Genomic DNA, 26,359 nt, shown 5'->3' on the forward strand with positions numbered 1-26,359 from the left:
GCTGTCGTCCCCAATCCAAACTCAAATTGTCGAAAGACAAGTTCATGGAGAAATTGAGGCTAAAGGGTGACTTCAACGAGTCATCACTAGAGTTCCAATGTAAGATCCTTTAGCAATCTGGGCTGGGGGATGAGACTTAATTCCCTGAAGCAGTGCATTGCAACCCTCCACGCGAGTCCTTGGCGGCCGCTTGTGAGGAGGCCGAGCAGGTCATGTTTGGCGCTTTGGACATTCTCTTCAAGAACACCAATTTATACCCAAAGGACATTGGGATCCTTATTGTGAAGTATTGCATCTTCAACCCGACCCCGTCACTCTCTTCCATGATCGTAAATAAGTATAACTTGAGCGAGTAATATCAAGAGCTTCAATCTCGGTGGTATGGGTTGCAATGCCGAAATAATTGCCCTCGACCTCACCAAGGACATGCTAAGAAAAAGGAGAAAGCACCTCCAACTCCACCTCCAAAACCCCTCTTCTTTTCTCCTCTACCTTTCTGCAACAAAATTAAAAGCAGACCTTTCTTGGCATCAGCTTCTCACTACTTCTGGATCTCAATTTTGTGGTCACCGTCCGTTGGATGCCACTGCCGCTTGCTTTAAATGGTCGTCGGTGGTCCAATAATTACGATTTGGGTGAAAGAAATATTATCTTATTGTAAGGGTATTTTTGGTACTTTATATTTCATAAGGGTATTTTGGTATTTAAAATAAAATATAACTATTGACATCAGCAAATAAAGTATTTTTCCTTAACAGTGACTGACGGTAGGGGGTCTGAGTATAATTTGGTGAAATAGAGGGGGTGGTCTTATAATTATGGCATTCTTCAGGGGTGGCGCGATAAATTTTCCTTTTTAATTTTGTTTAGTAGAATTTACATTTTCTTATCATAAATGACCTTGAACTTTTTCCTTATTATTGGATTATCTATCTCTTTTGGTATCATAAAGTTATTAAGGCTCTACATTGAAGAAACTTGAAAAACCTTCTTTCAAGTTATTCATATGTCAAGTTTCAGGTCTCATTTCCATTGTATGGCACATCCTTTTTTTTTTATAAGTAACTTGTATGAATTAAGGAAAATACAGATTAAGGCAATCCCTACAACCTTTTTTGGGCATACCAAAAGAAAGGTTGAGAGGTCCCTAAATTAAACAGGACAAATCCTGTAACACAATTTATATAATATAGAAAGAAAAATTTAAACAATTAGGAAAAGATGTTATGAAAGAGTTAAGAAGCTCAATCACGAAAGTACGGGGCACTTTTCATGCGACAACTATTCCGTAGAAAGCTTTTCACTACTGGATGAGTTAGATTTCTAAAGACCGTAGAGCCACCATCCTCATTCGACTCTGGTGCTTCCTTTGAAAAATCCAAATGTATACCCTCTATATTATCAACTTGATGGGTCATCTCCACACTATGGTTTAACTTAACTTGATCTATCACCTCTTCACTATGATTCAACTCTGTCCCTTCCTTCGAATAAATAACGAAATCTACAAGATTCTCAGCTCCCTTGAAAAAAGTCGCATTTGCTACAGATTTGGGAGTCAAATCTTCAATCAATCTGCCATTATCCTCTTCATCTGCCCATCAACATTGTCTCTTTTAGGAATATTCTCCACCATATTTTTTTAGGAAGGCAAAATCATGGTCAAATGATTAGTATAAGAGATTCCTTGGTTGAGTCACCCCCCTTTTGTTTAATAAAGTATGTTGATTAATACTTTAGAGGAAAGAACAACTATCCTGCTGGCATAAAAAATGCCCGACAATGCAAGCACTAAAATATCATGTTGCTTTGCCTTGCAGGGCGCTGAAATGCTACCGTACGGCCTCCCAATTGGCCTTTCACTTATGTGCATCATAGCCAACAATTCTCTTGCGTATAAATATTACATAATATTGTTTTGGTTGAAAAATAATAATTCAATGGCAATGGCGTGGGACTACTCTTATCATGCCTAATGTACCCCAAGGCGGTGGCTCAATTGGCAAGGATCATGCCCCACAAGTATGAGATTATGTGTTAAACTTCCTTTGGGCCTTTTATATATATATATATATATATATAACATGCATAATGTTATTAGATTATAAAATCTATTCACACGTGATTTCTTGTGGTACTGGCTCTTATACGAAGAATGATTCAACGTTGTGAACCAGTGACCAATGACATAGTCCAGTCTCTAAATTGAATATTTTGCTTAATTCGAACTTTGGAAGCCAAGAGAAAATAAGAAATAATTGAATTTAAGCTCTTGATAGTCAAAAGAAAAGAAAAAAAAAAGTACAAAAATTGTACTATTTTATTGGTTTAAGAAATTCTCATTGTGCTTGACATGTCTTGAACCTAGAGATGATTTTTTTTTAATTTCAAAATTCACCTTGAGAATGGTGAAGTTCCCTTTGCTACGAAAAGTACAGGAAAAAAAAATCTTTTCTTTTTTTCTTGTGGTAGCCAAACATACATATATTTTTTTTTTTTCATTTTCTTATCATTTCATTTCAGTTCTTTTCTTTTCTTTTCTTCTCTTTTCTAGATTCCTTTTTCTCTTCATTTCATTTCTTTTATTTTCTTGGCTACCAAACACAGCCTTAAAGTAAAAATAGACACATAAAAAGATTATGGGGTAATTATGATTTTTATCTTATTATATTAAAAAAAATGAATTTTTGAATAGACAAAAAAAATCATTGTACAATCATTAATTTTTTTTTTTTGTTATTAGATTTTTTTTTCTAATTTTTTTCTCGGCCGGCTTATAGATATAAAAAATTTTGAATTTGAAGAGAGAAATAGAAACATAAAAAAAATTATTATATAATTGTTATTTTTTGTCTTATTGTGTCCTTTGTATTTTTTTTTCCTTCTGTTTTTTCTTTTCTTCTCTTGGCTACCAAACGGTTGTGTTTCCATGGAAAACGCTTTTTGAACAGATAGAGCTTGAATCTTGATGGTGAGCTCTCCCTTTCCTCTTCTGCTTCATACAGAATTTTTGCAAGTGGGTCTTGTAAATTGCAAGCAATAATATATAAAGAGAAGAGATCAAACCGAAGCAATATGAAATGAAAAGAAAAGAAGATATCCCACCTCTTCCCTTTCCTGATGGGATATATATAAACGTGGGAACAGAAAGAGATCAGGTACAGACTCTCCTGAATCTAAACTCAACCAGCACATTTGCTTCAGTTCAATCCAATACGCAATGGGATTCAGCCGCCTCTTCATCATATACAATTTTCCATCTTCTATATATGCATATCTAGAAGATAACAGTTCCAATCCACCTCTCTCATCTCTGCAACCATGAGACACCACCCTATCTCTTCAGTTTTACCTTTTCCTCCTCTGCTCCTTCTTGTGTCACTTCTGTTTTCTTTTGTGTCTTCTTCAACTCCCCAGAATTCTTTGTACTGTGGCTCTTCTCTGTTAGTGGAAGATGTTACAAATGTCCTCATCTCTCCAGACAATTCCTTCACTTGTGGATTCTACCCAGTTGGCACAAATGCATTCTCTTTCTCAATTTGGTTTACCAATACAGCTAACAGAACAGTCGTATGGACGGCTAAACAAGAAAGAGCTGTTAATGGCCATGGCTCGAAAATTTCACTGCAGACAGATGGAACAATGATCCTAACTGACCTTGATGGCACAAATGTTTGGTCCACCAACACCATTGGAACTAATGTGCAAAAGGCTGAGCTCTTGAACTCTGGAAACCTCATCTTAACAGGCCCACAAGGCAACATCCTATGGCAAAGCTTTGATTCTCCCACTGATACACTTCTCCCAATGCAACCATTCGCAAAGAGTAACAAGCTGATTTCTGCAAAGGGGGAAGGTATGTATACTTCAGGATATTATAATTTTTTCTTTGATAGTGACAATGTTTTGAAGTTAATATATGATGGGCCTGAGATTTCTAGTTTATATTGGCCTGAGCCTGGAAAGACCATATTTGAGAATGGGAGAACAGACTATAACAGTAGCAATATAGCCATTCTTGATGATACTGGTAATTTTACATCCAGTGATTTAATGGGATTTTCTGCTTCTGATATGGGGACTGGGATTAGGAGGAGACTTGTTATGGATTATGATGGTAATCTGAGACTCTATAGCTTGAAAGAATCAACCATGTCTTGGGTTGTATCTTGGGAAGCTCTCTCACATCAGTGCCTTGTGCATGGTCTGTGTGGCAGAAATGGAATGTGTGTCTATACACCAGAGCCCCATTGTTCATGTCCCCCAGGTTTTGAGATGACTGACCCACAAGATTGGAGCAATGGTTGCAAGCCTAAGTTCAATCAGAGCTGCAACCAAACTCAGAATGTAACATTCATGAAGATACCACAATCAGATTTCTATGGATTTGACCTTGAACCCCTACAACCTGTATCATTGGAAACTTGCATGAATCACTGCTCGAATGTTTGTAATTGTCAGGCTATAGTGTATCGGCTAACAGGGGGTGGGATATGTTATCTTAAGACTGCACTCTTCAATGGGTACAAGTCTCCAGACAACCTAGGCAGCAGTTATTTGAAACTGCCCACAAGTTTGAATACATCAGAAGACTCCGCGGCCCTCGTAGTATCTGATCCCAGTTGTGGATCCATTAAACCAGAAATTCCTTTGGGTTCTTCTGCAATGTATGTCACACAGAGTGGGACAAATTGGGTTTATCTATACTCATTTGCTGTGGCCATTGGTGTAATTGAAATCCTTTTTGTTTCTTCGGGTTGGTGGTTTCTTTTTAGGAGAAACGGTGCGCCAACTTCAATGGAGGATGGATACCTAGCAATTTCCAGTCAGTTCAGGAAGTTTACTTGCAAAGAGCTGAGGAAGGCAACTAATAACTTCAAAGATGAATTGGGAAGGGGAAGTTCAGGGGCTGTTTATAAAGGAGTCTTGAGTGATAATAGAGTAGTAGCAGTGAAGAAATTGGGAGATATAATCCAAGGAGAGGAAGAGTTTTGGGCTGAAGTGACCACATTTGGGAGAATCAACCATATGAACCTTGTGAGAATATGGGGGTTCTGTTCAGGAAAGGTCCAAAGACTATTGGTGTATGAGTATGAGGAGAATGGTTCATTGGATAAGCATTTGTTTTCCAATGTCACTAGGAGTGACAGCCACAGCACTAGTAGAACTGCTTCTCTAGAATGGAAGGAGAGGTTCAGGATCGCGATAGGGACAGCTAAGGGTCTGGCATACCTTCACCATGAGTGTCTTGAGTGGGTTATTCACTGTGATGTGAAGCCTGAAAACATACTATTGGACAGTGATTTTGAACCAAAGATTGCAGATTTTGGACTTTCAAAACTTTTTCAAAGAGGTGGATCTGGTTCTGAATTCTCTACGATTCGAGGAACAAAGGGGTATATGGCTCCAGAGTGGGCATTAAACCTTCCTATCACTGCAAAGGTTGATGTTTACAGCTACGGGGTTGTGCTTTTAGAGATTGTCAAGGGCATTCGGCTCTCCAATTGGGTTCTGGGGGATGAAGATGTTGAAATGACTGGGCTCACTAGGTTTCTCAGCGAAGTAAAAAGGAAAACTGGAAATGGAGAAGACTTGTGTGTGGAGGATGTAGTGGATCCACAGTTGAAGGGTAAGTTCAATAGGAAACAAGCAACTATGATGGTCAAGATAGGGATCTCCTGTGTAAAGGAAGATAGAAGCAAGAGACCAACCATGGATGCAGTAGTTCAAGCTCTACTAGAATATGAAGATGAGCCAAGATGAGCCAGTCCATCCAGCCAACTTCCTCAAATTACAATCTACATCTATAATTATTTCTTTGTAATATTTATGCCGACTTGTATTGTTCTTTCTCTGTGAAGACTTAGCTTGTATAGGTCCAATGTTCTGTAAATGAATAAAATGCGTACAATTTTCATCGATCTTTAAATGATCAATCCACTCCATGAAAGGAAAAATGACTCATTTTTGGATGTTTTCTCGTGCGTTCCCATTAGACCTTAAACATGCACTGGAACCATTCATGAGTCTGACCAGTGAGCTTGGGATCCGAGACGCGAATCCGACAGCAACTAGAGTCGAAATGGGAGGAAGACCTAGACAACAACTTTAGTATCTTTCACTGACGACGCCTCAATAATACTTTCCTGCTTTCATGATTGATAGAGAGAGATAAGCTGCGAATCGATTCCCCACACTCCCTCCCATCTGTCGTTTAAAGTCACTGCCACTACCCTCTTCCTCGCACGAACTCCTTTCCTCCTCCTCCTCCTTCTCCTCCTCCTCCCACTTCCTTACGTTACTTTTACGGCATTTCCATTCCTTCTGATAGCGAGAGCTCTGAAATTGAAAATTTTCTTTTGAAAAGCAAAACAGTATTATGTACTTTCTTCGAATCTTCCTTTGTGCTTCCATTTTAGAGATGTTCGCAGAAATCGTCAAAGATATTACAGAGTAATACCAAAAGGTTTATCAGATTACTTCTCTTTAAGTAAATACTTGATTCTCTCGTTTCAGGAACCTTGTTCTTTTGATTTATTCTTTGCTGTTTAATATTCTGAGGACAACTATTAATTTGGAGCGATTTTTCTGTTCATTTTGTCGATTTATAGTTTGTCGTTCTGTGGATCGAAAGGTTGGGGAAGAGAATGGCGTTTCGTTCTTCAAGCTTTAGATCATCACTTTTGGCCAATTTGTCGAATAAGATTGGTTTAATGGAACAATGGAAGGAAAACTGTACTGTTGAGGTTAGATTATTAGGGAGAAGCCGAAATGGCATTAAGGCTCCGGTTTTGTTGATTTCATCTAAATGCAAGAGAAATAATTTCCCACAGAGAGACCGAATTAGATTCGCAGTCAGGAGCATGTCGGAGATGGAGAGTGTGCCGGAGTCCGGTGATCCTGAGGTTACGGTTTTGGAACAGGATGTGAATGCGTCTTTGGGGAACGACTCCAGGATTCCTCGGCGTAGCTTTACTCTCGACACTGACAATGGAGGTGATGGGAAGTACTCCTTGGGTAGTAGTGATGGTGGCAACGGGAAAACTCCGTCTGGAGGTGGAGGAGGTGGTGCTGGTGGCAGCGATGGCCACGGAGAGGGTGATCATGAAGAAGAGGAGTTAGGATCAGTAATGAAGTTTGAGGAAGTGATGAAAGAGGCTGAAGCTCGTGGGGTTAGCCTTCCTTCGGACATGTTACAAGCGGCTAAGACCGTTGGGCTCCGCAAAGTTCTTCTCAACAGATACTTGGATTTGCAGGTGTAGATGCTAAGCAAATAATTTCGGTATCGACTGTTGCATATATTTATATACACTTTCTCTTACTCTGTTTAATTATGATTTATTCATTTTGATTGCAGGGGTCATTTTGGCCTGTACGCTTCGCCATGAGATCCTGCTCATTGCTTCGCAACCGAATGCTTGCTGATCCATCTTTCCTTTTCAAAGTTGGAACAGAGGTTTGTTAGGGTTTATATGTGGTTTAGCTGTTACCTGGAAGTTTATTTCAACTTGAATAAGGGAAGAATGGAACCACTAATGAATGGAGAAGTCTGGTTAACAGCCAAGAACAATTCCACACGAGGAAGGTGGTCTATATGTAGAAGTGGAGGCACCTTCGTTCTTTATCCTGCCGGGAGTCGCCACATTCTAGATCTAAATATGTTACTATTGATTTGTCATGATGCAGATTGTCATCGACTCTTGTTGTGCAACATTTGCTGAAATTCAAAAGCGGGGCAAGGATTTCTGGTCAGAGTATGAGTTGTACGTTGCAGATCTTTTAGTTGGAACGGTTGTGAACATTGCTTTAGTTGCTATGCTAGCACCCTATGCTCGTTTTGGGCAACCGACTGCATCAAAAGGCTTCCTTGGATGCTTGCAAGCTGCTAATGCAGCTCTCCCTAGTAGGTTAGTAATCCATGCAAAGAGGAACTCATTCTGTTGGATTCCCAATAAAGAAAATGTGGAACTATGATTTCAACTTTAACTATATCAGAGTAAATCCTTGGCTTTTACGCTTATATTTTATTGAAGGTGACATGTACTTATCAGTTGTGTTCTCTTTGTTCTTTTGGCTTTGAGATTGAGATAACAGTCATGGTTAAACCCATCTTATGTTCTTTCCTTTTGTAGTGTGTTTGAAGCAGAAAGACCAGGATGCAGATTTACAGTGCAGCAAAGGATTGCAACATACTTTTATAAGGTAATACATCCCTTTGAACCTAACTTCATACAAAAAGCTTAAATTTTTAGTAATATACCATATTAGTCCTCAAAGAGCAAACTTAACTTCTCAGTAGCACCATGTTCCCTCTCTCTCTCTAACTTTATAGATTCACGAGTTGTTATACGGGAAGTACTTCATATTCCTTTCACCTGAGGTATAGTTGATTTGCATATTCTGCATTCAGGGTGTGCTGTACGGATCAGTTGGGTTTGCTTGTGGTCTTATTGGACAAGGCATTGCAAATTTGATTATGACTGCCAAACGGTATATTTCTACCTCTAAAATCCTGTGTTTATTTGGATATTATTGTTATTTGTTTGTGCATATTTATGAAAATATAGTAGTGTGGCATTCAATCAGCTTAAGGGTTTATCTTTTTTTATGGAAAATTATTCTCATAAAATCTCTGATTTACTTCTTCTTGAGATGATTCCATTTTGTATCTTTGATTTATGCAAATCAGGAGCATAAGGAAATCAGAAGAGGATATACCCGTGCCACCTCTCTTGAAAAGTGCTGCTCTTTGGGGTATGTCTTTACTCCAACTTTCATGATTCTCTGTATCTGATTATGCTTGTTGCACTTTGTGAAATTTGTTTTGTTGTCAATTAGTCGATATTGGCCTTATTTTCTGTAATAAGGTTTCAATGACTATTTCTGATTTCATCTGTTCTGATTAGCTTTTGGTTAGCTGATAATTAAAAGCCATGGTCTGGATGTCTTCATTCTTTTGCTGCTTGTATAACATCAGCTTTCTTTATGTATTTACTTAATGAAATCTTATCCTACAAATTTGGGGTTGGCTAAGCAAACCTGTGATGCTGCTTCACGTGTCTTTTCTTGCTACTTTAAACTAGACTTCTCTTTGACATTCCTTCTTGTCCTATTAACTTTTGACATTCCTTCTTGTCCTGTTAACTTTCAACTTGCGCCATACCAATCCTTTGGACCTGTGTAGCCCTTGACCTTTGATGCTCATTAGCTAAACTTTTTGAGCATTGAGCCATCAAAACTTGGTTGTTAGTTGCTACTGTTCACCTTTTCTTTTGGCAGTTACTAGTTTGGATACTAATGTTGGGGTACAGGGTGGGGTGCGGGGAGGGGAGGATGCTAGTGTCTTATCATCAAATGGGTAGCATATTTATGGACTTTTATTACTTCTATTTGTGATATCACCCTTAAGTAAAAAAAAGCCATCGTTTTGTATGATGTAGGCACTATTTAGTAATCAAAGCTGCACCTGAAGAGGCTCAACTGCCTAGTCACTGGTTCAGCCAATCAATGGCTTCACAAGTTTGATAGAATTTGGAAGCCCAAGTCACTAAAATGCCTATTCCAGCTGGTTCCTATTGCCTAAATCATAAGTAGGGTTAGGGTTAATGGGGCTGCATTAGGCATCCACTCACATTCTTATTGACGCATTCATTGTTTTCCATTTTGATATATTCACTCAGCAACATAGTGCTTACTTTGTGTATCTCGTTTCTCCCTCCCCCCCCCCCGCACAAAAAAAAAAAAAACACACACACACACACACAAATAAATAAATAAGGGAGGGATGGGAGATGAGTAATCTTAAGAGAGCATATTACAAATGAGTCAGTTATGATGTACCTGTACCACAAAAAATGTTAGCAATATCCTTGACCAATAGAAGTTTATGCATATAAGAACCTAGTTAGTGGGTTTCACATGTATTAGCACTGTTTCTGCAGGAAATTTTCAGTTGGAGTCATAAAATGAAACCAGCTCTTTAACCTTCATAACCCCTGGATAAGCTGATTGAATTTAAGTTCTAAATACTCCCACTTACTGAGCTTGAAGAATTCATTTTGGCAACTTAATAGTGGAAATTTTATTTTTTAACCTGAAAATTATAACAATGGGCATTTGTTAGTTCTTTAGGGGAGTTTTAACCGCTCTCCGTTTGCTCTGCTCCACTTACTGGTTTCTCTTTTAAACATTCAGGTGTTTTTCTTGGTGTTTCTTCTAATACCCGCTACCAGATTATAAATGGCTTGGAACAATTGGTTGAAGTATCCCCTTTGGCAAAGAGAGTCCCACCTGTTGCAATGGCATTCACCATCGGTGTGCGACTCGCCAACAATTTTTACGGCGGTATGCAGTTCGTAGACTGGGCCAGATGGAGTGGGGTGCAATAAGAAGTCATCTTATAGCTCTATTAAACTAAGGCATCTACACAATAAGAAAAAGAGAAATAAAAGCTTCAGAATGCAGATCTGCAACCTTATTCAGCAAAAAAAGGCTGTGTTAGTTCTTCTAAGGCCAATCACTGACATCACAAGGAGGAGCTTCTCATCAAACCATATGTATGCCATCCAGTTTTGTACTTGAGGTTGTTGTTGTATCCTTACTTGGGGCTGTTCTCTTTACTACTATGTATGAATGATCAACAGTAAGAGTAGGATAAATTTAATTACATAATTGCCTTTATGATCAGGACCACTGGTACAGTGTGTAATTCTGGGACATTACTTAGCTACTTCGTGTGTTTCCAGTTTGTTTTAATTGGACTCTTTTTCCATTGTTTGGGTAGTCATTGTGGGAAGGCTATTATCTTTTTGAAAATTGGAGTTGCAACGGGGACTGTAGGGACCGGGACGGGTATGATCTTACCCTCTATTCCTCCAGGGGATTTGGTGGGTAAATGTGTATGGCAGGTAAAGCTAGGCAGAGGAGGCTTTAGCATTGGTTGAATGGGTAAGGTAGGTACAACCTTTAAAACAATGCTCTTTCGGCATGTAATCCCATCTCAGCCATACAGTTGAGGGTAAATGGACTATGGGCTAGGTCTAGATTTTAGAGTATTTTGGTAGACTAGGCGGAATGGGGTTGAGTATGTGAGCTTTAATTGAAAACCCTTTTGGGTATCTTGCTCCTATTAGCATTTGTTACAAGGTTGGTTGGTGTTCAACGTTGTGGTTTTCATGTAATAATGGGTTATTTTTATGCCTATGCAAGACATGGGTGGTCCATTTGGTTTGAGTTATCTTCATCAGATCATTATTTAAGATCTAAAGCCAAAATGAGGAGTGATTTTAAACCTCAGATGCCAGATTTTGGACTTGCAAAATTGTTTCAAAGGGTTGGATCCGGTTGATTTCTCTAGGGTCGGAGGGATAAAAGGATATATATGGCTCTAGAATGGGCATTGAACCTTCCATTCACTGCAAATACAGATTTTAGACTTGCAAATCTGTCAGGGAGGTGGATCCGGTTTCCCTCTATGATCTGACGAATAAAGGGGTACATGGCTCTAGAAGGGCCTTTTTTTTTTTTTTTGGTGGTGGTTCTCCAGAGTGGGCATTGAACCTGCCCATGAATGCCAATGTTGATGCTTTACTACAGGGTTGTGCTTTTAGAGATTGTCCAAGGAATTCTCTCCAGTTGGGTTCTGGTGGATGAGAATGTGAAAACGAACAGGGCTCATAAGGTTTCTCGGTGAAAGGAAAATTGGAAATGGAGAAGACTTCTATCTAGAAGATGTAGTGGATCCACAATTGAAGGGGAAGTTCAACAGGAACCAAGCTACTAATATTAAGGGTCAATCGATTTGGTTTTGATTCGGTTTAAGGAACAAGATGCAAAAATTAAAACCGAATCAAATCGAGAATAGGAATGCATTCAAGAAATCAAAACAGAAATGACTTAGTTTGGTTTGGGTTTTAATTTGGTTTCATATTAAGTTTAGGCCATATTTTAGGTGTTTGGGCCAACTTTTTATATCTTCACCAATAAATAAATAACCCTTATGTACTAGGTTCATGATTCACCAAACTTCTATCAATTATTCAAAAAATAGTAGAATTGATCATCCACAGTGATTGAACAGGTAAAAATATTTTGGTTTGAAAATAGGTAATTCAATTTGATTTGACGGTTTTAGTTATGAAACCGAAATCAAATCAAACCTAAAAAAGATTTCAGCTTTTGTAACCAAAATTGAACTGATTTACTAATATTCAATTTGATTCTGCTTTAAATGGTCGGTTTCAATTTTGGTTTTTTATTTTGATTTTAAATTGACACCCTTAAGCCTTAGCTCCCATGATGTTCAAGATAGGGATCTCCTGTGTAGAGAAGGACAGAAGCAAGAGACCAACAATAGATGCAATAGTTCAAGCTCTATTAGAATGCAAAATTGAACCACAGGTCCCTCTGGAGACATTCTATAATAGCAATCTATATGTATGTTTGCACCACATGCAAGTAACTTGTATGTTTGTTTCAGTATACAATTTTTAGGTTGAAACATTTTGCAGGGGAGATGAAATATAATATAAAATTTCATTGTAAAATTTTACAGCTTTGTTTATCATTTATTTAAATAATAACATAAGATGCCAATATAAAAAATATGAATCAAGACCCGCAAATAAATAAGTTTTTTTTTTTTTTTTCTTAAGAAAAAAATATATAAGTCTAATGTGATCAATCTAATACAACGAAAGACATGCTTAATGTGAGACACTTTCATCTTTAATTTTATTTCAGGTTGATAGTCATTAATCATGTAGTTAAATTTGATAATCTTTTTTTTTGGTAAACAAGAAGTTAAATTTGCTTATCCATAAACAGAGAAAACACTTCTTATTTATAAGACAACTATATTTCTTCTTGTTAAAAAACAAACAGAATTTTTTAGGTGCTGCCCGATTGGGACAGATTGATTAGTAACTCAATTAAGCCAAACATACTTAAGGCCCCGTTTACAGTCAGCTTAGAGCTCATTAAACATCTATAGGGAAGGTCTCTAAAGATGCATTTACACCCTGTTCCAAAACCGCAACCCCAGGATCACCGGACTCCAGCACACTCGGCATCGCGCAGACTCTGAAGCTACTTCGCTGTCTTCGTGGGGAAAAATTATCCTCGCATTTAGATGAAAGCAACAAAACCGGCGCCTTCGTGGAATTTTGGCTTCTCCCCGGTGGTCCAACGACTCTAACCCCATTTGTCCCATAGTCGTACCGCTGTGCCATTGAAGGAAGCTCACTCGACAACCAGGGTTCAAATCTGATGCTTGAAGGAGAAATCGCCATGTTTGCCAGTCTTCGGGCCCTCAAGAGGCATAGGCTGCTATATATCAAGTCCTACGTGGAAGATAAACGTGTTTAGGGCTTCCAAGAACAGTTGCCGCAGGATTCTAGTCATTCATAGCTGACGATGAAAAATTATCGGTCAACAACCATTGACGAGGGAAAGCTGTGTAGGTTAAGCCCCGTACACAGGAGTCACACTTCGACTCCAGAGTCGGGATCATCATGAGTTAAGCTATGACTCAACTTAGATTTGCACAGCTTTAGTTAGCTGTTGAGAAAGGATAGGAAAACAAGATCCATACTACGTATACAATACAGTACCCCATATATATCTTCCATTCTTCCGTGTTGGGACGTTTTCTATCCATATTGCTCCTTCATCCTTGGTATGCGACTGCCAAGAAGCACTCGCTCTTAATCGGTCAATAGGCAATGGAAGCATGTTAACCATCTCTTCAAACTTCACCTTCACTATCTTTAGGTTCCGAAAGGCCCGAAACAGAGTCATTGCCGCCAACGAAGGACGAAGATGAAAGCAATTGTCCCTCACCTATACGAAGGTCAGGACTATAGGAGGAAGAGTCCAGCTTCAGCAAGGGCGACCTCAACTTAGAGGGGAATGCCAAAGAGTCCTGCCATGAATACCTTTTGGGGTGTGGATTGTCCCTCACCTATACGAGAAGGTCAGGAACCAGCAGCGAAAACTCAAGCTTCAGCAAGGGCGAACTCAACTTAGAGGAGAATGCCAGAGTCCTTGCATCTATCGATACCTAGGGCACTGATTTTTATTTTTTATTTTTATTATTTTTTTTAAGGCGAGGGATAGGTATGCCGCCGATATCAAGTATGCTAGCGGATAGCACCAATAGGAACACATGATGAAGTATCATTCAGAAAGGATATGGGGGTCATTTCAAAAAAAGGGAAGAGAGAGATAGACACAATGGGTGCTAGCATACTTGATATCGACGGCATACCCAACATTTTCCCTTTTTTTCAAATGTAGGCAAGATTGCACGAGGCTTTTTAATGTGCAAGGTTGGGGTGACGACTTGGTAGCCTTACCACAAGAATGTGGAGAGATAGTTTTCATCGGTTTTCACCGGTGATCCTGGGGTTGCGGTTTTGGAACAGGGTGTAAATGCATCTATAGGGAAGGGCTCTGGGTTCCTCAGAGTAGCTGTACTGTCGACACTGACAATGGAGGTGGTGGGAAGTGCTCATTGGGTAGTAGTGGTGGCAACAACAGGAAAACTCCGTATGAAGGTAGAGGAGGAGGAGGAGGTGCAGGCCCTGGCCCTGGCGCTGGCGGCAGCGATGGCCACGGAGAGGATGATCATGAAGAAGAGGAGTTTGGGCCAGTAATGAAGTTTGAGGAAGTGATGAAAGAGGCTGAAGCTCGTAGGGTTAGTCTTCCTTCGGACATGTTACAAGCGGCTAAATCCATTGGGCTCCGCGAAGTTGTTCTTGTCAGATACTTGGATTTGCAGGTGTAGATACTAAGAAAATACTTTCGATAAAATCGACTGTTGCATATATATACATTTGCTGTTACTCTCTGTTCAATCGTGTTTTATTCATTTTGATTGCAGGGGTCAATTTGGCCTGTAGGCTTTGCCATGAGATCCTGTTCATGGCTTCGCAACCGAATGCCTGCTGATCCATCTTTCCTTTTCAAAGTTGGAACAGAGGTTTGTTGGGGTTTATGTGGTTTAGCTGTTTCCATGAAGTTTTTTTCTATAGTATCAACAGAATTTAGTGGTTCCATGGACCACTTTTGGATCACTCATGTTATCAATCTGCACCATTCAACTATTGGCCAACATTTCTTCTGTTGTCCATTAAATCATTATTTTTAATGACCTGATGTTACAATCCTTGAAAAAAATGAGGGACCTATATCTAATGAAATAATGAATGGAGAAATTTGGTTAAAAGCCAAAAACAATTCCATACATGAGGAAGGTTGTTTATATGTGGGAGTGGAGGCACCTCCATTCTTTGTCCTGCCCAGAGTTGCCACATTTCTAGATCTAATGATGTTACTATTGATTTGTCGTGATGCAGGTTGCCATTGACTCTTGTTGTGCCCACGAAAGGAAAAGTCTAGAGGATCAGTGGCAATCTTGCAATTTCAGACAGATGGAAACAATGGAGAAATTGAAATTCCAGCAACTAGTGTATGCACCAGAAGAGAATAGATGCCAAAATACTGACCTGATTTGATGGTGACAAGATGAAGAAGACTTGAGGAGAAGTAGAAGGATATAGGCCAAACATCTCACCTGGAATTAGATTGAAATCCCATCAACATACCTTAGCATCTCGCAACACTATTCTGAGTCTCACAGAACATTGGAGGCGAAAGTCAACTATTCAACTAGTAAAACTGTGGGGCTTATGAAGCCTTAAAATGCTTATATAGAAATTGAAATAGGGAAGAAGAAAGTAGGAAACTCTATCCGAAGTAGGAATAGATTTCCCACATGACTAAAACTCTATCTTATCTATTTGAGGGAAATTACACTTCCCTCATCTAAAATGTAAAAGACAAGTTTACCCCCCACTAAACCTGTTAAGTGAATTAAGATTCTCTGGATATTCCCCATCTTCTTCATTCACACAAATTAAAACACAGGACCCTTACAGTTCTGCAACCGTCCACAACCGCCACTGGTTGGCGACCCTTGTGCGCTGCCGCTGGCTGCTTGAAGTCCAGAGAGGTCTGAAACGGTGGCAGGTACAGAATCTTAGAGCTGGAATTAAGCAGCTCCCATTGAACGCAGGGATGAAGACGGCGGCAGGGGATAGGGTGAAATCTTTTTATCACAAGGATTTTGTGATTGACCAAGACGACCATTGGATTCTGCAGGAATGGAAGGGACGAATTATTTATGTGCTTACCACATGGAAACCTGCCTAGGATTCCTAAATTCTTGTTTACTTTTGTCTGTTCCAGGGAAGGGCTGGACCACTATAGGAGACTGGACTCCTGAAATTCTTCTATGGGCTTAGTTCCCTAGAAGTCCTGAGGACTCAGAGAATGCCTGTAGGGTATATGTTAGCTTCTGGGTTGGAATTGTAATGCATTATGCCTTTAATTTTTTCACTTAGAACTCTGAGATTTTCGTGCCTTAAGAATTGAGATGATTTATGCAATTTATCATATATAAGAAGTCAGATTGACAACTCCATAATGATAGCTTTAGCCTTCTATCTTGGATGGAGATAAGAGTTAGGTTTTATGGTTTTAAATAGCAGAAAAACAAGTAGAAGAGAGAGATCGGGTCTATAAAAAAGAATTCACGGCTTCAAGGGATTGATCTTTAAGCTGTCACCTGTGAGAGATGACCAGTTCAAGATCAAACTGAACTCCCAGCCATCAAAATCCTCTAAATATATTTACGCCTTTCTTAAGTTCTGCTACATTTGGGCAGCAGTGAACTCAGAACACTACGATGATCGTCATTGGTTGTCGCCAGAGTGACAATGTTGGTCGTGAGAGACTTCGTCCGTTGTCGCCAGAGTGATGGTTCACAGCAGAAGGTTGTTGGTCAAATGTCCTTTGACAGGGTAGGCAGGGTTCTTCGGTGGTTGGGAAGAAGAAAAGGGGTATTTTGGGTTTGGGTTGAAAGGGTAGAAGAGGTAGTGCATAAGATTGAAAAGGTAATTTTGGAAACTCACATAACATAAGGGTAGTTTGGGGATTAAAATGAACATGGATAGGTGGCATCATCTCTTAACAGTGTTCTTCTTACAGACTGGATACAGTTGAAAGAATCTTCAAAACTTAAGGGAAGGGAGTGTCATTTCCCAAAACATAGGGGAGCGGGGTGAAATTCGAGCATAGTACAGGGGAGGGGAGTGTAATTTCCTCTATTTATTTAGTTAGAATAGGTGTCCCATATGACAAACTCTATCCAAACTAGGAGGAATAGTTCTATTAAGTGAAGAATATCCAACCATTACAAGTAAAGAGTGAAACAATAAAACAATGAAATAAAATTACAGAAGCTAAATTAAGAAAGTAAATCCCGTATTCTTACCTTGTACCCATATTTTAGGTCCATTAAAGCGGCCTATTATAAAGAAAACCTATTGGAGAAAAGGTCTAACACATATATAACCCACCTCAAGGCATATTCCCACTAAAATAAGCTCAATTATTGTTAACTTTCCCCAGCTTGAAAAAGGGTTGTCCATGAGTTTTGTGGTGACGACATATAACAGTTCTGCGATGTATCTTCCACGGTAGAATTTTATGCATGTTGTTTCTCGTCTTTAAAATCTTCATGTTAAATCGTCTGTAAATTGCTACTACAAGTTTTGCAATGTATCTTGTCATTGTAGTCTTCTTTGATTTCTTCATATTTATCCTCGACCTTAAGCTCTAGCTCTTGTAGCGAAGGAAAATCTTCTGGCTTGCAAAGAATTTGATATTCACCATGAATCATAGATGTCTCCTCTTTGCCTTCACAATACAAATCAAACTTATGTAGGAAAACTAGATTCTCCTCTGTTGGGGCATCCAAACTGATGAGATCCTTTTCTTTAGCTGCTTCCTTCGTTTATTTGATATAATCATATTAAATGACATTGCTAATTTACATATATTGCACACATAAGTAGGTGCTTAGGTTCCCCTTCAATGCCTTGGGTTGCATAGTCGCTTTGGCAACTAATATGCATGAAACAAATAACCTAGTTAGTCGGTTTTCACTCGTATTAATACTGTCTCGGCAGACAATTTCAGTTGGAGTCCTAAAATGAAACCAGCTCTTTAACCTTCATATCCCCTGGATATGCTGATTGGGTTTAATTGCCAAGAGTTCGGTTCATCCACTTTGATGTAGGTCTAAGGGATGGCCCACAAAGTTACTCTTGACTCTTTAATTGTGAATCAGGATTCTGACTTCGCAGACAGAGCTGTGAAGGTTCCAACATTGATGTATTATATTACCCATTAGTCTTGTTTAAGTACTTATTCTCAACTATTTCTTCTTGTTCAGAGTATTCGAGGTTATACGGGGTCTATTCTGTTGCCTCGGGTACTACTAAAGATCTAACTGGTTTATGATGCCATCATGCATGTAAGTTGCTGTTGTCAAGTGCTAAGTAATTCACTTACTGAGTCTGACTAATTCGTTTGAGCAACTTGATGCTGCTGTATTTTATGTTTAACCTGAAAATTATAACGGGGATCTGTTGGGTTTTTTGGAGGATTTTTAACTGCTATCCATAAGCTCTGCTCTCCTTTGCTCCACTCTCACTAATTGGTTTCCTTTTTAACATTCAGGTGTTTTTTGCGCTGTTTCTTCTAGTACCCGCAATCATATTATGGTTGGCTTTGAACACCTGGTTGAAGCATCACCTATGGCAAAGAGAGAGCCATTTGTTGCAAAGGGAATCACTAGCGTTTTGCGACTTGCTAACAATAATTATGGCCGTAATCAGTTCAAGAACTGGGCCAGTGTTGGTAGCGGGCAGCGTATCAGAAACCTGGTTGCAAGTGAGGTTTCGGAGACGTGCCAGGGTGATATTAAATACACTTAAATAAACATAGACGTGCCTATGATACATGCAAAACTCGAGTTTTCTAGGATTGTAGGTCGTAAATAAGCTATAGCACCCAACCAATGTCAGGTTATCTGTCTCTGTGACATCTTTGTAATTTAATTTGGCATTGGCAACTGTAATATCAGACATACGAGTAATAAGTGATTAAGCAGGAAGGTTTGCAAAAGAAAATTCTTGTGATTCAAATCTCCATTGGTAAGGGTAATTTTTTTGCTTCTTTAATCACTCGTCTAAAGTTGCTTTTTTAGCGTAGACAAGATATACTCGAGTATTAGTGAAAAAAAAGCTTCATTTTGCCACCCTTAACGAATGCTTTAGGATAGACATGGTTCAATGAATTGGTATTGATCGGCCCATCTAATTGGATGATCTTGGCACGGGTTGTTGACCAGGTATTGGATACTGAATTACTGATACTAATCGGCTGATAGGAGCCTTATAACCTGCATAACGTTTTACTTAAAGACGGTGACTCAGATTTCTTCTTCCGCCAGATCAAAGCAAAGCAAATAGTTGTGTTTGTTTTTAATTTTTAATTATTTATTTATTTTTATATTTTTATATTTTTATGAAAACATTAAAGCAAACAAACCACTAAAGACCATCACAAGGCCAGATCTCTCGTGCGCTCTTCCATTGGCCCTGCTTTCTTCAAAGGAAAGCTTAAAAGGTAGTCTTCCAGGATTTCTCTCCTCTTGGACCATCTCCCTTAATTTCTCGAGTGGGGAATCTTCACTTTCATTTCAGTAGGCCAACAGCATTCCTAAATAGACTAATGACAAGGAGAAATTGGTCATATGCATCCACGCTCCAGAGGATCTGGGTCCCATTCGCCAGCCCCCCTTGCACATCGGACTGCTGAGAAAGCCTTGGGGTGCATGCCAGTCGCTCCCAGATGCTCCCTGGGGGCTGGCGCACTGCAGTAATGGTCATGTGTAACCACACTCTTGGGATGATGCGACATGGTCGACGTTAAGTGTACGTGATCTCACTCAGCATCAACACGGCCTCTTTCAACATCGGACAGAGCCTTTCCACCGTCAATTCTTCATACATACAGAACATGGACTAATCTAAAATCCCATGTTTGACTTGGGAAAGACACCACAAACTATGAAGAAAGAAAATTATATCTAAACAAACTCAAATACTGGGGAGAAAATTAAGGGCATAGATTATATGGATCAAAGAAGGTTGAGCCATGTAAAAAGTAGTAAGAATCGGAATCGCTTAGTCATCAAAAGCCAAGACTGTCAAGATGGAGAATGTCCTGCAATATCGCAAAACCACAACAGTTCACACTACTGAAAACAATTCCCATTAAGTGATGCCTAATGTTAAGAGCTAATGAACCTGGATGTTCCCAAGTCCATTGTCATAAAAAAATCTCCAGTTGATGCTACTGGTGTTACTGGAAGAAATTTAAACAGTTAAAAGCAGTTCAACCAGTGTATTTTGTGTGTTCCATTCCTCGTCCAAATGGCCACCAGCACTTCAATTAGATCCAGCAAAGTGAGAATTCTTTATAATAGTAGCTGCATTTGTGAGTCCAATCATGAAAAGAGACTGCTTCAGGGAGTGGACACAACCATCTTTTGACATCCACAACCTACAACAATATCAGCTTGACCAGTACTTGTATACATGGACCACTACCACAGTTCTCCATACAAAAGGAAAAGGCTAAGGAAAAGAAATACATGGCTTTTACCGTGCCACAAAACAGTTGCCTTCAGACCCACAATTCTTCAAACTCCCCTACAATAACACTTCCACAAAGTAACTAATACCTGTTAGACGGGCAACACCACCAACATACCACATTTGTATTTCCTCAACTTCAGTGAAAGCAGAAAACTCAAATCTTCACCAGGTTGCCCCCAGGTTGCAGAGGAGAAACAAAAGCTGCAAATCAATGGACTTGCCAACATTAGCATAAATACATACACAGCAGACAAATGCTAACAATACACAAACTGAAATTGAAGGATGACAACATAAAACAAAGAAATGCAGTTAAAAGCATATGAAAATACCTATACCATAGGGCTGAAGGAAACTACGTCAAAACTAAATAAATTTTTGGATTTCATCTTAAATTCAAAGTCAAAGCTCATTTTTGGGATGGGTAGTCTATATATAGGACTGTAAACTGCTTTTATTTGGTGTGCTGAGTCAATGAAATTGAGCCTTAAAATATTGATTTTGGCATCGAGTAAAAATCATGGGAAATTTTATCTTCCTAATTGCTGTATTCCCAGGTTAGCAGCCTGGTGACTTGTCGTTCTCATTGGTAAAAAGCTTTTTAGCTAGTTATTTTTTTCTTCTACAATTCTCTTCCATTAACTTTGACATTCTCTTCTTTTTGCCATTTATTAAATCTTCCGTAAGACTTTATCCCTCCCCTCCATCTCAGTATTCAGATTTTATCCTTCAGATTCCCTCAGCCCATTAATCACAGGCATAACAGGGGTTTGTCAACCACTTGGCTGCATCAAATTCCGTTCGTCTTTCCTTTGTAGTGGAAGACATTGGCTGATGGGAGGGGGAGGATGCAGAACACCCCCAAACTTTTTCAATGTAGTGTGTATGGAGAGGGTTGTTATTTTCGTTTGGCTCCTTTTTCTCTTTGGCCCATTTTCTTTGGGTTTCCTTTCCCCTCCCTCTTTTCTTTCTCAATTGTAATTCTGTGTTGCCGTTAACCTCCTCTCCCCCTTCCCACCAAAAAAAATAAATTCAAACCTAAATAATAATAATAATTGGTATAAGTGTAACAAACAACAATCAAGCTTTCCTAGACCCAATCTCAAACATATCTAGAACTTGGATTATAACCCTAAAACCCAACCCTTCCCAATAAGTATCATACTGAACCCATTGCCAATTATAGTAACAAGATATCAAGTCAAAAAATTGAGCTCATTGTTGTCATTAACCCAATAAGTCACTCAACACTAAATAAAAAATAATGAATTGAGCTCCTTGTTGTCATTAACACAATAAGTCACTTGACACTAAATAAAAAATGCCATTACATATAGAACGTCCATACAACTGAGATGACCAAAATGAGCAAATTAAAGACTGGATGGGAGAATAATATTTCTTCTAAGCTTCCCAAATAGGGTGTCTACAACAAAACTGTGCTCAATAACTGTATGATAATGGAACTGACAGTATGAAATGAGAAAGTTCCTTAACCAAGTAACTTCTCCACACCATTAAAAAAAAGGTAAAGCTAACACTTATATGCCCTCAACCATTGGTCAGACTGCAATACTCCAGAAAATAATTAATATGGCTAAGAAAAGTAAAGGAAATAATATTTGCAAAAAATTGGAACTCAACAAATACATCCCATTTACTCCCCAAGGCTCCATCCAGCTGCATGTAAATTGCTGTAAAGTAACTATTCCAAGAAGATAAGGCCAATAGAATAATAGGAAATAGCAACATTTATGCCGTAGTTGAAAAGTGAAGTAAAATAATTCCTTCACCATATTTTCTCCCAAAAAAAAAGGGAATCGAGTTGAAAATTTCAGTTATTATATTAAGAATGCATTTGGGCTCCCCCCCCCCCCCCCCAAAAAAAAAAACCACCCATCCTGCCTTGTGAAAGTATTCCTACACACCCAATGAGGCAACACTTCCCACAAGCAAAGTATTTTTTGACATGCGGAGAAGAGGATTTCAAATTTTACACATGTCAAATTTAACAACCCATCTCAACCCTATGGCTGACCATAGATGGGATTTTCCCCTTCCTTCAAACATCACTGCGTACAAACAATCACACTTTTCAAACAACTTTCAGAGTAGAGGGCACGAGGGAAAACCCACCTTATAATTAAATTACTGAAATCTGTTTTCCCCTGAATAGGAAAGCATCATCCCCCCAGATGCGCTGCCAGCACCTTCAACCAACTCTATTGGGAGGAGAAGAATACAATAGTATGACCCAGATTGGGAAATAGGCAATCTCCCTCCTGGAAAAAGAAAAATGGAAAATAAATACTCAAATCTATTAGGAGAGCGGATCAAGTCCTCGTACGAGAACCATTCTCGTAAGGGGGCTGGTCGCACAGATGGAATTTTCAATCAACTTTGTGGTGGATTCCATCTGTGTGGATCAGCCCATACGAGAACTTGATCCACACTCATCTACTGGGGTCTCTCTCAAAGGAAAACTCTGCCCAAAACAAAACCATGGCCCTCATAACTCCTTGTTTGACCAAATATCTGCTAATTCATCGACCCTGGCATCCACTGGAACAAGAAATCAAAATTCAAAGAGTAATATGATTGAGAAGGTGCACAAATCTCCATGGCCACTTGTCAAATCTCTCATCCATGCAATGACAACGGATGAGTCACCTTTCACAATATGTGAGAAAATCCAAACCTGAATAATGCTTACACAATATAATACAAGTATATGAATTAGTTAGAAAATTATTTTTTGCATTACTTAAATTTTACAGCAGTTTATATCACACCAGACAGCATAATCGTCAGAAGAAAAAAATAAAATACCAATCTAACACCAAGATTAACATGTTCTCAACCATTTCTACAGACTGCAATTCTCCACAAAACCAATTAACATGGAAATCCTATCAAGAAACTGTTGAGAAAAACTAATTTTACAAAAAAACTGGAACCAAGAGAACCAATCTATATCTTACCTAGAATATTATTATCGGCGAAAAGAATAAATATACTAAGATTATGGAAATCAAGTAACATTAGGTCACTAACCTTTGCAATGCTACGAAGTGTCAAGTGAATATGAAATCAAATCTTTGTCGACATCATGAATTTTGACTTCCTCTCGGCGGGCTTCAAAATTTGGAAGGAGCACATTAAGCTATCATCAACACTCATCATTGCACCAGCATTATCAAATTCACCACAGTAATTTGGGGCTGAGAATATTGTAACAAGTTGCCTATCAGCAAAGAATTCATAACCATCCTCCACAACCTGGAGAGAGGATACATATCAATATATAGCATCTCAAATAACAAAGCCAAACAAGTAAAGTGTCAAAATGTCAATAACCTGATGGGCACGGCATACAAGGTCTAGATCATGCTTCATTAAGAATTCTGACACTTTATCAGGGCCAAAAGTGTATGAAACTCCTCTGTCATTCATTCCCCAACCTTTAACCTCTCTGCCTGGATCAGACCAGAGTAAGTCACAGAGCAAACCAGTGTCTGGAACATCAGTTGGCCTTGTTAAGTTTTTTATTTGGTCCAAGTGTGTGAGTTCAGGGGAAAGGCCACCATGCATGCATAATATCTTGTCATCTATAAGAGCCGCCACAGGAAGGCAATTAAAACAATCCGTAAAGGCTTTCCAAAGTCTCACATTAAACCGTCGTTTACATTCATCATAAAATCCATATATCCTATTAATAGAAGCACATTCATGATTTCCCCTTAAAAGAAAGAAGTTCTCGGGGTATTTAATCTTATAAGCAAGCAAGAGGCATATGGTTTCCAAACTCTGCTTCCCACGATCTACATAATCACCTAAGAATAAATAATTGGCTTGGGGAGGTAAACCCCCATACTCAAAAAGCCTTAGAAGGTCACCATATTGCCCATGAATGTCACCTGAAAATTCAGAACTAACATAAGATTAGAAATACCCGTCCATTGGCCAAACATCATATTTCCAACAAAGAGAGAGAACATATGGTGACAAGTGAATCATGTTCTTCAAAATTCTTTGTTTATAAGTCCTACCATGAAATTATGGATCAAAGCCCTCTTGGCTGGTGACTGTAGGGGATTTTTTTTTTTTTGGGGGGGGTTTTTTTTTGGTGGGGTGGGGGGGAGGGGGATGGGTTGTTGTTGTTTGGCTCGACACACTATAAGTTTATAAGAAGACCAAAACATATATTCCAACAGAAAGAAAAAAATTTATGGGACAACTGAATCTGTTCTTCAAAATTTCTTTGTTTATAAGGTCCTACCATTGGAATTATGGATCAAAGCCCTCTGGCTGGTGGGCGTAGGGTATTTGCACCTCTTTTTTTTTCTTTTCTTTTTATTTATTTTTATTTTTGTTTGGGGACGGGGGGTTTTGTGGGTTTACCACACTATAAGTCTATAAGAAGCACCAAAGGAAGAAACATATAAATATAAAATCAGCGATTATGGAAATATCAATCATTAATTGTTTAACAACTGCCTAGTGCAGTTGGTGCAGCTGTGGTGCGCAAAAGCCCATGCTCACAAGGAGGTCTCAAGTTTGAGCCTCTTGGTTGTTAACTTTCCCTCCCTACCTATCAAAAAAGAAAAAAGTTGCCTATCCAACAAGACCAAAATCTTTCAATTTTGAGCTATATTTGGAAAGTTATAACCAACTTTCAAAAGGAGTATTAATCAGTAATGAGAATTCTGTTTGATAACTTATAATCAGATTGAGCTATATTTTGGAGAGTTTCATCGTAGTTTCGGTTTGATCTTGCTAACAGTATTTGTTCTCAGTTTCTGCTCCCTGCTATTGACTAAATTACTCATTCAATATCCTTTTTATACTTCAAATATGAGATCAAAACCTACTGCTATTATTCTGATTTAAGGAATCCAATTGCCAAGAGGAAAGCCCATGATCTCAGAATCCAGCCCTTGGTTCAATCTGAGATTTGGTGGCTTGATCCTATCATTTAAGCCCTTGGTTCAATCTGAGATTTGGTGGCTTGATCCTATCATTTAAGCCCTTGGTTCAATCACTGATCTACTGCTATTAAATTTCCCCTGTATTGTTATTTCTGTTCCTGTTTGCGGTTCCTTGCTGAACTGAAATTCTGTCAGTTCTTTAAATCTGGTGGGCTTGATCTTTCAGTATATTCATATCCTACTTTTGGCTAACATCTGTTCATGGTATTATTCACATCTGAATTTATGATTTTATTCTATTGACTTTCCTTGAAATCTGAACTGTTACAACTAGTCTACAATTCTGGTTTAGTGAGGTTTTCTGAAACTTGACATTTAGAGCAATGGATAGATTATATAGGTCATGGTGATGCAGTTGCATTGGACTATGATCCTGTATGGAGACATAAGCTTGGGAGCAAGGTTCAAGATTTTGATTTCAAGGCTCGAAACCAAAATATTTCGAACAAAACCAAATTTTCGGTTAAAATTTGCACAATTTCAGCTGCAAGTTTCGGTGAAGGGTTTCAAGGACCAGATTAGGTCCTAAACTACTATGAAACCCTATTTTAGGCCCTCTAAACATAGTGGGAATCCTTAAATTTTAAAAAATCATAACCAAAACGGTAGTTTGACTTCAGAGCCTAGTTTGGTAGTATAAGTTGTACTCCCTACTGTGTACATCCTCTAATATGGCCTATTCCACACAAAGTTTAGTACTAGAACATATAGTTCAGTTAAGTCGACTAAACTATAAGTTGTACTTCTAGTCACCACACGATTTTTTTTGTCTGTTCCCTATCCTACTCTATGGGGGGGGGG

The 26,359-nt window shown here is 38.8% G+C and overlaps 4 protein-coding genes across 5 annotated transcripts in view; 3 read left to right on the top strand and 1 right to left on the bottom strand.

The window, feature by feature from the left end:
- Nucleotides 1-3,321: 3,321 nt before the first annotated feature.
- LOC122086711 (putative receptor protein kinase ZmPK1) lies at nucleotides 3,322-5,929 on the top strand. The gene has a single exon (XM_042655698.1). It carries the CDS (start codon nucleotides 3,322-3,324, stop codon nucleotides 5,761-5,763), a length of 2,442 nt encoding a protein of 813 aa, XP_042511632.1. The 3' UTR covers nucleotides 5,764-5,929.
- Nucleotides 5,930-6,062: 133 nt separating this feature from the next.
- Nucleotides 6,063-10,755, top strand: LOC122087733 (protein RETICULATA, chloroplastic-like). 2 transcript variants are annotated; one of them, XM_042656958.1, is made up of 8 exons: nucleotides 6,063-6,490; nucleotides 6,612-7,256; nucleotides 7,358-7,456; nucleotides 7,687-7,907; nucleotides 8,133-8,202; nucleotides 8,411-8,490; nucleotides 8,690-8,754; nucleotides 10,195-10,755. In XM_042656958.1, the coding sequence occupies exons 2-8, from the start codon at nucleotides 6,648-6,650 to the stop codon at nucleotides 10,386-10,388; spliced, it is 1,338 nt and encodes a 445-aa protein (XP_042512892.1). In that variant the 5' UTR covers nucleotides 6,063-6,490; nucleotides 6,612-6,647; the 3' UTR covers nucleotides 10,389-10,755. The 2 variants fall into 2 exon arrangements, with proteins under 2 accessions (XP_042512892.1, XP_042512893.1); XM_042656959.1 differs by having other exon boundaries at nucleotides 6,063-6,466.
- Nucleotides 10,756-14,407: 3,652 nt separating this feature from the next.
- LOC122087734 (protein RETICULATA-RELATED 1, chloroplastic-like) lies at nucleotides 14,408-19,037 on the top strand. The gene is made up of 4 exons (XM_042656961.1): nucleotides 14,408-14,779; nucleotides 14,882-14,980; nucleotides 15,357-18,379; nucleotides 18,586-19,037. Exons 1-3 carry the CDS (start codon nucleotides 14,654-14,656, stop codon nucleotides 15,513-15,515), a joined length of 384 nt encoding a protein of 127 aa, XP_042512895.1. The 5' UTR covers nucleotides 14,408-14,653; the 3' UTR covers nucleotides 15,516-18,379; nucleotides 18,586-19,037.
- A 1,009-nt stretch (nucleotides 19,038-20,046) lies between these two features.
- The window catches only part of LOC122086526 (serine/threonine-protein phosphatase PP1), a 10,459-nt gene continuing 4,146 nt past the window's right edge, over nucleotides 20,047-26,359 (bottom strand). Inside the window, exons 2-4 of the mRNA XM_042655409.1 lie at nucleotides 23,928-24,487; nucleotides 23,625-23,849; nucleotides 20,047-20,771 (exon numbers count right to left, since the gene is read on the bottom strand). Of these exons, the coding sequence (XP_042511343.1) occupies nucleotides 23,661-23,849; nucleotides 23,928-24,487 (749 nt within the window). The 3' untranslated portion in view covers nucleotides 20,047-20,771; nucleotides 23,625-23,660. The remainder of the gene's footprint in view (nucleotides 20,772-23,624; nucleotides 23,850-23,927; nucleotides 24,488-26,359) is intronic.

This window comes from Macadamia integrifolia, chromosome 8 (assembly GCF_013358625.1).
Source record: "Macadamia integrifolia cultivar HAES 741 chromosome 8, SCU_Mint_v3, whole genome shotgun sequence".
Classification (NCBI taxonomy): domain Eukaryota; kingdom Viridiplantae; phylum Streptophyta; class Magnoliopsida; order Proteales; family Proteaceae; genus Macadamia; species Macadamia integrifolia.

Coding starts and splice junctions, on each gene's coding strand:
- LOC122087733 (XM_042656958.1), top strand. CDS start 6,648: ATGGCGTTTCGTTCTTCAAGCTTTAGATCATCACTTTTGGCCAATTTG. Junction 7,457..7,686: donor TTTTCAAAGTTGGAACAGAG/GTTTGTTAGGGT, acceptor GTCATGATGCAG/ATTGTCATCGACTCTTGTTG. Junction 7,908..8,132: donor AATGCAGCTCTCCCTAGTAG/GTTAGTAATCCA, acceptor TTCCTTTTGTAG/TGTGTTTGAAGCAGAAAGAC.
- LOC122086711 (XM_042655698.1), top strand. CDS start 3,322: ATGAGACACCACCCTATCTCTTCAGTTTTACCTTTTCCTCCTCTGCTC.
- LOC122087734 (XM_042656961.1), top strand. CDS start 14,654: ATGAAGTTTGAGGAAGTGATGAAAGAGGCTGAAGCTCGTAGGGTTAGT. Junction 14,780..14,881: donor TCAGATACTTGGATTTGCAG/GTGTAGATACTA, acceptor TTTTGATTGCAG/GGGTCAATTTGGCCTGTAGG. Junction 14,981..15,356: donor TTTTCAAAGTTGGAACAGAG/GTTTGTTGGGGT, acceptor GTCGTGATGCAG/GTTGCCATTGACTCTTGTTG.